The 14,115-nt window shown below is 42.5% G+C and overlaps 1 protein-coding gene across 4 annotated transcripts; it reads right to left on the bottom strand.

The window, feature by feature from the left end:
• Nucleotides 1–219: 219 nt before the first annotated feature.
• On the bottom strand, nucleotides 220–11,915 carry LOC139334502 (RNA-binding protein, mRNA-processing factor 2a). Of its 4 annotated transcripts, none has more exons than XM_070967438.1 (8): nucleotides 11,472–11,915; nucleotides 8,830–8,907; nucleotides 7,380–7,418; nucleotides 7,002–7,064; nucleotides 5,783–5,933; nucleotides 4,561–4,709; nucleotides 2,662–2,734; nucleotides 220–1,303 (listed from the first exon to the last, which is right to left on the bottom strand). In XM_070967438.1, the coding sequence occupies exons 1-7, from the start codon at nucleotides 11,736–11,738 to the stop codon at nucleotides 2,669–2,671; spliced, it is 813 nt and encodes a 270-aa protein (XP_070823539.1). In that variant the 5' UTR covers nucleotides 11,739–11,915; the 3' UTR covers nucleotides 220–1,303; nucleotides 2,662–2,668. The 4 variants fall into 4 exon arrangements, with proteins under 4 accessions (XP_070823539.1, XP_070823520.1, XP_070823547.1 ...); XM_070967419.1 differs by having other exon boundaries at nucleotides 4,546–4,709; nucleotides 11,472–11,867; XM_070967446.1 differs by lacking the exon at nucleotides 2,662–2,734 and having other exon boundaries at nucleotides 1,086–1,303; nucleotides 11,472–11,836.
• Between the last annotated feature and the right edge of the window lie 2,200 nt (nucleotides 11,916–14,115).

Genomic DNA, 14,115 nt, shown 5'->3' with positions numbered 1-14,115 from the left:
ACATCTTACCAGCTTAAGAGGGCAGAGAGTGGAGGTCAGCCCCACGCATGATGCAAAGAGACACTAATGCAATGGTGCATTACAAATGAAAAGTTGGCATGAATTATTGATGTCACCGTCCGATGTCCACAGACTTCAATTCTTTGAATTGTATCAGTTGTTAGCTCTGATTGGCTGCCGGCTCGCCGCAGCGATAAGTGACAGATGCCCGAACACAGGTGCATTCACTTCCTTTATTCATAAGATGGGAATATTTTTTACATCTTATGCACAGCAGATACAAAGACAAACATGTTCTAAACCACAAACTAAATTCCTCCATCTCTCTAATCCTGCTCCCCATTTCAAAACGGCCCCCCCCCAAAAAGCAACCCTTTACGTTTGTAGTCCAGTTTCACATTCTGACAGATCGTTTTACAGCAATCTCATTTGAGCAGAATGGCACAAGCCACGTCCAGAATCGCATTTTTTTTGACAGATACCCACTTCCCCTTTAAACAAATTGCACTTTTTTCCTCTTTAAAACTACGTCAACAGGATTATAGGATCAAAAAGTAACACCAAAAACACAAGAGACGACTAAACATCCAACTTATACAGGTTCATTATTTAGTTGCACAAAAATGCATAAATATACATTACGCAAAAAGTACAAAAATATTTGTACTTTCCTTTGCTCAAATAATGACAGACATTGATATGATCTTAGGGACTGGGGTTGTCATAGAACGTAGGGATGCATTCACAAGGTCCATGCGAGATAAGCCATTTACATAACAGCCTAGCTTTCACAGAGGTAAGACCAAGGTTCTACAGGAAAACAAAACATTTCGCTGTCTAGGCCAAGGTAAAGAGGCAACACAAACACTAAGAAAATTAGGATACACAGAAGTCTGCGTTCTAAATTCATGCCAAAAAGACTAACATGCAATGACTCTTAACGCTTCTAAACCTCCCAGGAGCAGCGGTAACCCATGGAAGGACTAGCTTAACAACGGTAACTTCAATTTGTAAATTTTCCTCAGCAATTACGATCCACGGAGTTAGACTAGGCTTTGCATGAGGGGTTTTTTTTTTTTTTTTTGAAGTGCTACGATGGTACCGCAATAGTTGCCAAGGATAAGCTCAGATTGTCGACAGCAAGATGGTTTCAACTCACACTCCCCCCAGAGACAATCGGGAGGAGATATAAATACTGTTTGTTTATAGTAATGCACATTTGTCCATTAAATAAACCTGAATAAAATAATGAAGAGCTTGGCAAACCTCACTTCAGCTGGACAAAGGTGTGGTTTCCAGAGGCCTGAAGAAGACAGGGAGAACAGGAGTTAGTCCAAACATGCTGGTAAAGCCTTCACTTCAAAAAAACAAACAAACAAAACACTTGGAAAAAAAGGTTTTATTCTATTGTCTTCTGTCAAAGAAATCCACGAAAAGCCCAAAAACAATGTGTTAGTCTGTCCCACAATACCACTGCCGAACCTATTTGTTCCTACTGAAGATGAAAAAGGCTACAAATATAGTTTCAGAAGCAAATAGTGCGTTTTTTGCGGACTATTTTCAGCTGCGGATGAATACATATTTGGTCGTATTTCATGGCAGCAGGATGGTGACTACAGGTCCCAGCTTCATTATATTGAAGGAAAATATCACCGAGTGCAATACTGTGACGCAGATGTGTTTCTACTAACTTTCGAACAACAGTGGAAGTCCACATCACAGTGACGAAGACGCTGCACGAGACAATGAACTGATCGTACTGTTTATTCATTTGATGTCATTTGTTGGTGACGGGTTCCTTCACCTCACTGAAAATGAGTACTTAAGTTTATTTTGCACCAGTCCCACACACACCATCCTGCTGCTGTAAATACACACCTGAGCACCAAATTAATATCCATCCACATCTCCAACAAATGCACAATTAGTGACCAGCTGTTTTAAGGATCAATTTAATATATATAAAAAAAAAAGAGTATGTGCTGTATTCATGGCCCATTTTCAAAGATTTATGTCTTTAGATTCCAAGAAAGTTGGGACGCTGTGTAAGACAAAAAAATGTGTTTATCTTTTTGACGTATACTTAATTGAAAACAGTACAAAGATAATATATTTCACGTTTGACCTCATCAGCTCCATTTATTTTTGTAAATATCTGCTTTTTCTGAACTGGATGCAGCAACATGTTTCAAACAAGTTGATGAGAAAGATGTATCATGATTGGGTATGAAAGAGGCATCCTGGAAAGGCTCAGTCGGTCACAAGCGAGCGACACCTCGTAAAACACAGTTTGTTTGCAAAGGGCTGAATTCTGTTTTTATTCATGTTTTACAGCGTCCCATGTTTTTGGAATCAGGGTCGTAGGAACAAATGGATTTGAGGGCCACAGACAGGTTGTGGAAGTTGGAAAGTACTGTGAGACGGACTAACGCACTGTTGGTCTGGATCTGTTCACGGGATTTGTTCACAAGAAGATTATATAGAATCTCACCAGCCGTATATTTTAACACCAAATCAGTTTTGGGGTATTTTCATTTATGCTGACACATTCTGCAGTTTCCAGTCAAACACTGTGTTAGTGTCATTATGCAGGTTTCAGTTTGAGGAGAGTGGGTGGGGGTTGGCAAATCTAAAAACACTGTTGGACCAAAGGTTACTCACTAAATATCTAACAAAACTGCCGGGACTTCCATCCAGGCTGGGAAGTCTCAGAGGGAGTAGGGTACCAGCGCATCTAAAGAAACACAAACATAGTCATGTACACCAGACCAAAAGCAGGCTTCAGTCCTTCAACCCCCAATCCTGCAGATTTCTTCAACTAACACACTTTGAAATTTACTCGACAAACAGGTTTAGGAGGACTGTCCCTTTAAGCCCTGGTCAGTGAAGCCATGGGAATGTGGGTCACGTAGCTGCTCATTGAGGACAATAGTCCTCGAGTAATTATCAGGCATGGAAATGTGGAGAGCTGAACCTCACTGAGTTAAACATTTCCACAGGGTGAGGGCTGGTGCGCCTCCACCTTTTCCACACCTGTGACTAAAACCCGTGGCGTTTCTGGCTGTGTCATACACTCAAACTGACAAGGCCGAGAGTCAGCGGGAAGAGAACTCTGGGAATTTTAGGGATCAATCATCAGATTGCCATTAAAAAGGCTTTTCCCCCCTTTGTGTGGCTACACAGTCATCTTATGTTCCAACAGGAACGTGGACAGTAAGTTGGCACCTCCAGAGAAGGCCGTCAGGTCTGACAATTTCTCCAAGCAAATACCTCACATTCCTCTGCCTCCTGTGCCCGACAAAATGGCCTGTGTAATAGCTGCCTACTTTGCCGTGTAGCACTCCCCTGTGCTCTTACATTGCAGGAAGAAGTTGGATCACAATGAACTTTAAATGACCCAACAAGAGAAATATTTTCCATTGCTATTGTTACCAAAGGCCCTGCCCACTGCACTAGAGCTGTAGCATTTAGGCTGCTGTTAGCTTACAGTGTAAACACTTTGCACACCCATTTCTCCCCCGTCTTGTGTATTCAAATTTTCAGGACACGATGGAACTCCTGTTACAAAGCTTTAGATGAATATCTGCAAACCAGATCCAAAACCAATACGTTTTCTAAATTGATTTCACGGACTTAATGTTAAAGATTGCTATCACTGAAAGTGCAGCTGTGGTTTTCAAAGTCTTAGTTTGGATTAAACTCCATCTTATGGTGCAAATTTGTATTTTTCTGTAATGATTTCTTCTCCTTTAGTTTACGCTGCAGATCAAAACATGGGTATTATAACAGCGAGAGAAGCTTTTATCCTCCAGCGCACTAAGACACATGGAGCTCCATTAAAAGGAAAGATTTATACCTCCATGTCTGAGACTCATCCACGAGAAGGAAGCCGAGAGCCAAAAGCAGCCAGATGACGACCACAATGAGGGATTTAAGGTAAGTGTACTGTAAGGTTACACTACTTCAAAGAATGTACACATGACTTGCACTGATGTCAGAGCAGGAGTCAAGATATTTTCCATTTCAAAATGACACATCTTTTTATTGCAATATAACTCATGGCTTAACTTCCACTCACCCCCTGTTCCGTAACATTAAGACTGGGCACAGGTTGTGCTGCCAACAACAACTTGAAGACTTGATATCTGTGTTGGCTTCTGCAGATCTTTGTGCTGTTATTGTAATACCTCAGAGGACCACTGGGCTTGATTCAAGAATCTGAACCTCTGCTTTTAACAGTGCACCATATTATTCAGGTGGCAGTGAGGCATCATCAGGCGTCTCCTTCGGTTAAGTTTTAGGATTACACTTTCTCCCCCTCAAGAATCAACTGCTTTGTAGATGCGATAGACAAACTGAGCGAGATGAAACACGTGCACACTTTTACACAGATCATGCATTTAATGGCAGCCGTGCATGAACATCAGCAGCGTACCTGGGTGCAGGCATTCATTTTGTGTGTCTATAAAGCTTCCCTGTGTTGTGAGAGCTGAGAATGTACTAAAGGATAGTGTGCTATAAAAATAGAAGAGAAGAGAAACACACCGGTTGGTCCCTCACCTGGGCGTGGAGGGCTGCAGCAGCGGCAGCGGCCGCCGGGTAAGTGAAGGCTGCGTGAGGGAGGCCTGGGGTCAGCTCCGTGGTGTACAGGGGGTAAGGAGTCCAGGCATCCGGAGATGCTGGGATCAATGCTGCCCCTGTCAGGTCATCTGGGGAAGTACAGGGTCGGAGGAAACAATAGGCTGACTGACCCACCCTTGAACATGCGAGCATCATGTACCCGTATACAGGCTAAACATTTTAAATAAGAAAGAGTGTCCTCAAAACATGCTGCAAACAGAAGGTTTTGGTTCCGTTTTGTGTCGTCAGAATGTGGCTTAGGTTTACTCCTGACCATGGACGAGTCTCATTGTAGTAATAACTCACTAAAATATAAATAACTTTTACAATCTTGAAGGCGCAGTCAGACCAGATTTCCTTTCGCATTCATTTCTATGTGAACGAGCTCGGGTCAATTCAGAGCCTCTTTCCCTTCATACAGAGTTCAATTAGATTGGACTTCAAACTGTAGGACTTCCTGATCTCCACTCAGTTGGAGAGCTGATGAACTGACTGTAAATTAGGATATATTTGTTATACCCTTTGTCTTATAACTGCATGGCTGAATATAAGCAGAGCAGAAATGATGACGTTTGGCATAAGAGCAGACGTTAATGACAGTAAAATGTTGAATAAAACGCTGTATAATTTATAACTTTTCTGAACAAACTACTGTTTTTAAGCCTTCAGTTTATAACCTGTGGGAGCTCGTATGGTACCTGCTGTCAGGACGTAGTAACTCTACCTTAACACTAACAGCATAAAGGTTTCCAACTCTTCTCGTTTCCTGTCCCCTCCTGCTTTTGCTACATCACCGGGTGAAATCTGGCCTGAACGCAGATCAGCCCTGTTGTCAACCATCACCTGTCGAAAACTAATGCATCCAGCAGGTGTTTAGGCAAAGAGAGCAGAGACATAACTGCTGACTAAACCTTGCGAGAGTGGAATTTCCCAGCTGGACAGAAGCAAAGCGGCTGTCTCAAGAGTCGAGATGACACATGCATGTGGAGGTGAGTTAGTCCTTCATTTGTTAGCTACTGTTTTTAACCCCTGCCCGTTTGTTTTTAATGCCACAATATCCAAAGACAGCTTTAAAAAAAGGGTAACAAGGGCAATCGAGAACTGGCATTGCCAAGGTGAGAGTGGATGAGAGAGCCTAGAGTGGTGCAGCCGTACAACTTACATGGGTCCCGTGCAATGAAGTGTGCTCCTAGAGCAGGGTGGATATTTGTGGGGTTCGGTGTGGCCATCAGCTTACTCTTTGCCATCTTCGTGTTGGCTTTAGCAAACTCTAAGCGCAGGGTCTGGGGACTTTCGGGGTCAAAACGGATACCCTGGGGGGAGAGACGGAGGAGGGGAGGAGGGGGACATAGTATCGTAAGGGAGGTGGGCTGAGTTTGAGGGGGCTGTAGCTCAGTAGTCTCACATGGCCTCCTTTCCTAAAGCCATGCTTCAATACTCAGGATGTATCCTTCAAGCTTCCCTTCAGCTAAAAACTGCTCTGTCCTCCTGTGGGATGTTTAAATGCACCCGCCTCCACCTGAACTTGAACTGCTCATAAAAAAGTGACATCTTCAAAAAAAAAAAAAGACAAAAATAAAAAAAAAGGTAAGACTGAAGGATACACTCCTGAAATATTTCAACATGCTTGCGTCTCTTTCTCCTCATGACAAAATAAGAGCACAGGCGACTGGAGGAGGAGTTCACCCCGTCGGCCAGGCCAGGAGGAGAGGGAGACGAGGAGAAGGGCCGATGGCGAGACTTTGAGTTTAAATCCTCTCAGGTGGTTTAACCCTGCTTGTGTTCTTGTGCCCTAAGCGTTGTGCCCACATGCAGGTGAGTAGTATTTTGGTGTATGTGTGTGTCTGTGTGTGTGACTGCTGGTGTGTCTAAGAGGTGATGCTCATAAGGAAGGCTAGCTATGAGAGAGAAGTGTTAGACACTGCCAATGTGGGCTACTGGGTGACAAAATAAGAGGTTACACTACTGAAGATGTGTCCAAATAACACTACAACATGTGGCTATAGAACAAGTATTACAGTAAAGCAGTGATATGCAAAATAAGGAAAGCTATACCAGACTAAGAAGGGATGTGTATCAAGGTCAAAGTAAACTACCGTAAGGCTACGGGATTCTGGCCTCTTTCCAAAAATGGCCCTGCCATTGAATTATAAAAGACAAAATGGATTGGCTTTGAGAAATTTAATGGGAAAGAAGAATCTTTTAAACTCCCAATTACTCTTTTTTTTCCAGGTTTAAGCAAAGGTTAGAACAAATCTAACAAATACAAAACACATTTAATAAAAAGAGATTAAAAGAAAGGGAGGAATCAAACAGCAACAGACTCAAAGAGTGGGAAAAAAATCAGTAATAAAAATAAAAAAAAACAAGGCAATGCTTACATTTAGTGCATTTTTCGCAGCTTCTGCTCCAGACCGACTGTCAAAGGTTACAAACCCGACAGGCTGGAAGGTAAAAAGGGAAAAACATGCTGTGACAACCGACCCCCAATGGCAGACCATCTTAGCAACAATAGCCTGCATGTCTGTCAAATATCACTTTGATTATTTGTCTTAATATTACAAAAGTCATGCTGTGGTTAAAAAAAAAAAAAAAAAAAAGTGCCATTCAAATCACCAAGAAAAGAGGAAAATGTATCATTTTTTAAGAGTCTTTAGCCAAAGTTCGAGTTACAAAGAGAGCCAACACTGCCTGGCCACTTGTTTAGTATTTCAGTGTAGCATTAAAGCAGTTCCTTCCACTGATGGAAGCCATCTCACCTGTTTTGATGTTAACTTAATCAGTGACCCTTCATAACCCTGCAGGGAAGAAAGATAGCCAATTATCCACCCAGGAGTCACATGCAGGAAGTCAGGCATGAACACTTCTCGCCATATCAAGAGGAACCTGCTTGTGTGCACCTTCACTCTGAGCTGGAGAGCAGGCCATCGCAGGTCCTGCTCTTACAGTATTTACATTTGTCAGAGTAAAAATAAGGCAAAACATGCACATTTACGACAAATGCAGCTTCAGTGAAGATAAAAAACAGTTATCCTCGAAGATGAAAATAAGACAATGAAGCCATGGTTAGTTTAAAGGGAAGCACATGTTATCAGATCTGTATGTGAGGGTTTAAGCACAGATTAAACATGACTTTCCAATAAGACCACTGGTTGTAAACCAAGTTAAAAACAGCACAAGGGTTGGTTAAAGCATGAGCAAATTCCTCAGAAAAGAAAGGGGAATTTTGCCTGACCAGACTATTGATAAATGGGATCTCTCCTGATCCTGATTTACAACCACGGAAAATTAAACAACTTTCACTGGCTGTGATAAATCCATAGCAACAATCCAAACCAGATTTATCCTCAGTAATTCAGACCTGAAAAACGAGACAGAGTACGTTAATATTAAAAGGTTTCTCATGAAAAATCCTGATAGAGGAAAAAAAAAAAGGTTTTAATTTGGATCAAGCCTGAATGTAAACCTTGAATGAAATCAGATTTGACCCCATTTCCACACACTGTGCAGTGTTTGCCTACTGCACAAGCTCAAGGCAAAAAGTGTAACAATGCCTTATGAAAACAAAGCATTTCAGTGGTTTCACAATCTCCGTAACTTTACGGGAGGAAATAAAAATTTCCCTACACGGTGGGCGAGCTGGGTCACGGAGAGGGTTGGTTGGCCAATCGCGAGGGCTACTCATTTACACATTCCACAAGATCATCCATGTGCGAGGGATACCACTTCCAATTTGGTTAGTTAGGACACGGGTGGGAGGGGTGTTTATGGAACTGGAGTCCGGTCAAAAAACAGAGCGATGGACAAACAATGATGTGGCCTCATTTCCATATATGCAAATATCTGGACTTCCATTAACAGGAGGATTGTTTGATCCAACTACCAAAAAATGAGCACTGAAACTTCCTGCGTGAGCTGAAGCATCAAATGCTTCAAGCAGGAATATTACTGATAGATCAGCTGCACACAGGATTACAGTTCAATACTTCAATATAATGTTTAAAGGTCGTCCTGTGTGCAGATAATTATTCTCCAAACACCTTCCATGACTCTTTTCCAGCACCTGGCACACAGCAGCTACCTTTGCTTCACTTCTAAGATGGGTGAAAGGTCAAATATGTCTTATTTACATACCCCAAATCACAAAATGTGCCTCACAATTGTACAACATGCAGAACCCTCTTCTCTTAGAAATAGCTTGTGACTTACTTTAAAAGGTCTGAAGAGAAGGTAAAGTTCCCGCGGTTTGATGTCGACTGGTAGGCCACTGACAAACAGGGTTCGTACCTGCAAACAAAAAGCATTTGGTCAGCTGGAGGTGAGCAATATAAAGAGTCATTTCATTTTGCATCTCGCCTTAATTCTCCACGAATGGCAGCATGTGGAATAAGAACCGAGAGCTTCACAAAAAAAAAAAAAATCTATAAATGCTTGGCCATGGTCCCAACATCTCTCATTCCCCCTTAATAACCAACACACTTATGAATTTAAGGGAGCTTCCACAAAACTGTTCGTGCAGGATACGTTCACAATACCGAGTCCTGGAATAAGAGAAAGGGAATAAACAAAAACAGGTTTTATTCCTGAAAGCTTAAAATAAAAAGTGTCAAAAAGACAATTAGATGTCTGAATTGAGTTGAGTCTCATTCACTCGGATGTTGCCAAACTTTTTGTCGACTGATGAAGCTCAAAAACTGGTCACACATTAAAGTCGTTAAAAACTACAAGTGTTGCTGGAGATTCGACCTTTTAAGCCATTTGTTTCCTTCATTTACTCCTCAAACCAGGCTGGTGCACAGCTCTCGCCACCCCCTCATCAGTCTGCATGTTTACAGGTTATGAGCAGTTCAATGAAGGAGCAATTACTCCCTCCAAGATCGTTTTGTTTGAAGTCAGAAGCCTGAAAAGAGGTAAAATTATCCTGTAACTAATGAAGCAAAGATCTGATGAAAGTCTGTAAAATAAACTGAATTTTGCAGAGCAGAAATGTTTTATCAAGTGCCCCCTTGGTGGGGTCCTGACCCAGACAAGACCTGAGCAGATGACCACCTGATGAAATCTACTTCAAATAATCCCTCAGGATTTAACATTTGTCTCATTATCAGATCTGAATAATCTTCCATGAATGACTACAAACAGTAAAGTCGCTGCATCCTGTCCTTCCTCCAGCATGTTACAAGCTGAATGTGAACATAAGATGGTCTTCATCCCGCTGCAGACCCCTGGACTTGCCCTGATCAGTGGACTTACAGATCAGCGTGGCCGGGGAAATAAAGTGTGCAGTGCGAGGCCCATTAGTTCCCAGCTAGTGTGGAGGCCCTCAGTACAATGGGGCTGCCAGACGAACAGCAGTGGACAACAGCGCACAGCGTGACACCATTTCCTTCCTCTGACCCGAGGCCCCAACCCTGCCGGCCCGCCGGCATTTTTCAGGTGCTGCACAGCAGCAATCCTCATCCCTTTACAAGTCAGCACATATAGATATTCCACGCCGGCTCAGCTGGAGACAAACTCAGTGGAGATGTTTTAATCTGTCCACCGGCTTCTCGATGGCTGAGCAGCTCCAGGACTGCCAGTGTGGTGAAGTCCAGCCACGATGTATCGGTTTAATAAAATACACTTGAAATATTTAGCTGGATTTCTAGAAAAAAAATATTAATGACTAACAAGACACTGCATCTTGATTTAACAAGTCTCTAAACAGACTTTTCTGCTTCTAAACACGTTTCTGTCCCGTTTGCTTAATCTTTGCCCTTAATTACAAGGAGAACAAAATACAAGAGCAAATTAGGCTGAGAGAAGTCAAGTGGCCTCGTACGGCTTTGTTGAAAGATAATGGGAACAAAGGAGGACCAACAAAAGGCCCAGCGCTCCCCTCAGTGTGGCTCCATAAGGAGCCATTAAGGAGGAAATATAGCGGGCCACACAGAGCCGAAGGGCGGCAGCTCTGACAAGTCCACACGGACCAGTGGAGGGAATTCAATTCATTTAAATATGATTATTAGCATTACATTTAAAAAAAAATCTAAATATTTGGACCCACAAATTGCAAACGAGGATATCACGTGACAGGCGTTTATTTCAGGTTTCAGCTCAAACTGCTCACAAATCAAAATGGGACACTGAGATTAATAGATGCGTTTTGTTTGTTTGGCACCTGAATGCAAACAAACGCAGCTAAAGCCACGACAATGAACTGTGGATGCTGAGGAAAAAATAAATAAATAAAAATCAGTGACTCTTACACAATTAAGAGACGCACAAGATATTTCATTTATAGGACATTTTTCTCTTTTCAGTCCATTTAAAGCGTGTTGTTTTAAAATAGATTGCTGGTTTTCAAACTACACTTGAAGGTAACATAAAGCCTGAAGTAATGACTTTTTCAGGAGGCTACAGTCACAAACACGAAGTGAAGACGCTCAGGTCTGAGAATAAAATATTAAAAAGCCTCTTGCTTGATTCATTTTAGTGGTTATTAGCGGTAATTATTCCACACCTGCTGACACACATTTGATAAAAAGTGAGACGACACCGCAAGTAAATGCATGTTGAACTAACATTTTGGAGGATTTTCCTGAACTGTTAATGTCTCCTGTGCTTTAAACTGTCCGCTGGAGGAGGTTTAAACTGCGCCTTCATCGCTTCCTTTTAACTGCTTCAGGACTTCACTGGAGAGCGAAAAAGCCACTATGAGCTAAAGGCATTTCACACAACGCACAACACGCACGTCAGCTTGGAAAAGTCTGGATTTGTGGCCGGAGCAGTGTTTTATTGCTGTGCCGCTGAACATGGACACGGCCGGGTGAAAACGCGGCGCGGCGGAGAGAGCAAACTTTAGCCAAACTCACCTCCTCCTCGATGGAGACGTTGTTATTCGGCTCTGCCTCAGCTTTGAGACTCATGTCGGCGGTGGCCTGAGCGGCTGCTGCACGGAGTATCAGACCTTTCTTCGTCGAGTGATATTTCCCCCAAGTGCGTCTGAAGCTGCAGTGGAAGTCCTGGTGGCGTTTGAACTTTAGGACAGAAGACGTGCCAAGGTGAGGTCGTGCGGCCGAGGGCGGCGAGGTATCCCAGGATATGTTCGCAGCAGGAGGAGTACTGCGAGAGAGAATCATTCATAAAAGGGAGGAAAAGGGAGGAAAAAGAAACACAGACACGCGCAAAACTAAAGGTGAGAAGGTGGATGTGTGCTCCGTGTGTGAGGGTGAAAGATGGGGGGGAAAGAAGTGCGCGTAAAAACAGAAAGCCTCTGCGCTCACATCAATGCCCTCAGCTGTGGGATCGTGCGGGGGAAGAACAAGTAAACTTTTCTCATTGGAGCGCGTCTCTCTCTCTCCTCCTGTCCGTGAGTGAGCACCCCCGCCTCCCCCACCCCCCCACCCGCTCTCACCCACCTCCTCCTCCTCCTGCTTTTCAATTAGGTCATCAATTATGTTGGAGTCCACTGTGAGCCGTAATCAAGCTGCAGATCAGGCTCAGCTGTTGCAGGGGGACCCGGCCCCTCCGCCGCTACATCACCGTTTCTATGGGACCCGGACAGCCAATGGTAATTTCTCCCAAAACTCTACAATTTATACTAGAATCAGACAGGAGAAAAACAAATGTTAGTATTATTATTGCTATTTTACGGTACTGTTGTATTTTTTTTTTATCTGTCTGTACGACCGTGTCTGTAGGACAACTCCAGAAGGAAAAAGAAAGAAGTAATCAATAACTTTCCCATAATATTAGAGCTCATGCTGTCATGCGTGCCTTTATACTGACAACACGTTTAATTCATCTCTACTTATTTTAATTGATCTTTGTTTTCATTTCATTTCATCCTAAATAACCAAGATTTTAAGGGCCATTTTAAGGACAGCTTAAGGCGATTTTTATTTACGTGGCACGTTTCATTAGAGGCGTTTGTGCTTTGCATCAAACAACAGCAAAGATTTAAGGTTTTACTACTGATGACATGAATTAAATGCAGAGGTATAGTCATGTCTAACTTATTTACATTTGGGCTAAATTATATCCAAGCAAATAAAAAAACCTGACACTTTGTATTTTGCTCATGTGATTACTAGCTGAATATAATGTACAGCCATTTGAATTCACCTTGATGACTGACAGCTAGTCATTGTGTTGCAGCGACACACACACAAACACACAGATAATGCAAAGAACATATAATTTCTTTGATGTGACTATGATTTGATTTGCATTTAGTTACTGGATTAATAAATGAATAAGCTGATAAACCTTATTTAGATATAAAATCTTTTAAAATCATAAAATCACAATAACTGTAACTCAGCACATTAAATTCTACTAATACTACTGCTAATACTAATACTAATAAATCATGTTTAATCATCCTGTGTGTGTGTTTTGATCATTTGGGCCCAGGCTGAGGTAAGAGCGGCGTGGGCGGAGAATCGGCCTGTGTTGTGTATTGAGGCTCGGCCCTGGACGTGAGCCCAGCATGCAGTGCGTTTCCTCACAACAAGGCAGCTCTCAAAGGCCAGACAGTTTCCTGACTTTGTATAGGAACACAATCAGGCCTGCAGGGTGAGGAGGGGGGGCAGAGGGACGTATTCCTGCTGTATTTCTTCAGTGATTTGATCTAAAAATAGTGAAGCTTGTTTCTGTACACACTGAACAAAAGTGGTAAATATATACACAGTGCATGCCTATGGAGAGACAGAGGAGTCCAGTATGAGAGGAGACGCGCTAACAAATATGAGGGCAAAGCTTCAGTGACAGTGAACAATAACACCTCAGTGTTTGTGGCCTGTAATTGTATTTCAGCGCAGCAGTAATTTCATAGCTCGCACATTAAAGCATTGAGTGCATGCTGTCAAAATTCTTCGCAGTCATTTTTCAAGAGGAAATCTCAAACATTCACTGGTTCCAGCTTCTCTAATGAACAGATTTGCTGCTTTTCTCTGTTTCATATCGTAAACTGAATACCTGAGATTTGGACTGCTGGTCGGACAGAACAAGACATTTTTACCACAAGACCGTTTTATAAAGCAACCAATCGATTAATGGATGAATCCATAATAGAAATAATGTTTAGTTGCAGCCCTGCATGAAATCATGGGAAATTGCGGCTCGTCCTGATTGATTTTACCAGTTTTACAGTGATACACGACTCTCTGAGCTCCGTGTGATGAAGCTGAAGGCCTCTCGTAAGAGCCGCTGGTGTTTAAGAAGTCTGCTCCTCATCGTTTTTTACAGATCTGAATTAATTATAATCTGTTCCATCGGCTGAAATAAAGGTCATGCAGGTCATGGTGATAACTGGGTTGGACGATAATGGCTGGATCCAGTTTTTGAGCTTGTGTTGCAGCTTTTAGCACATTTTACATATTTTTCTGAGATGATTTATGTATTTTGTTATGTGTTATGTTCTGTGTGTGTGGCGTGTTTCACCTGGCTGACACATTTCCCCTTTGAGGCGATAAAGCTGAACAGTAACTCACTAATAAACCGGGACATAAGCAG

Source organism: Chaetodon trifascialis, chromosome 1 (assembly GCF_039877785.1).
Source record: "Chaetodon trifascialis isolate fChaTrf1 chromosome 1, fChaTrf1.hap1, whole genome shotgun sequence".
NCBI classification, from domain to species: Eukaryota; Metazoa; Chordata; class Actinopteri; order Chaetodontiformes; family Chaetodontidae; genus Chaetodon; species Chaetodon trifascialis.
Note: the sequence above shows the minus strand (reverse complement) of the source record. Positions and strands in the feature narration are given on the sequence as shown.

Bases quoted from the DNA above. Each gene is read 5' to 3' on its own strand.
- LOC139334502 (XM_070967419.1), bottom strand. From the start codon at position 11,738: ATGATTCTCTCTCGCAGTACTCCTCCTGCTGCGAACATATCCTGGGAT. The intron at 5,934-7,001 runs GTAAGCATTGCC...CTCTCCCCCCAG, and splicing joins CTGCGAAAAATGCACTAAAT to GGTATCCGTTTTGACCCCGA. The intron at 2,735-4,545 runs GTGTGTTTCTCT...GTGTTTCTTTAG, and splicing joins CCCAGGTGAGGGACCAACCG to ATGCGCTGGTACCCTACTCC.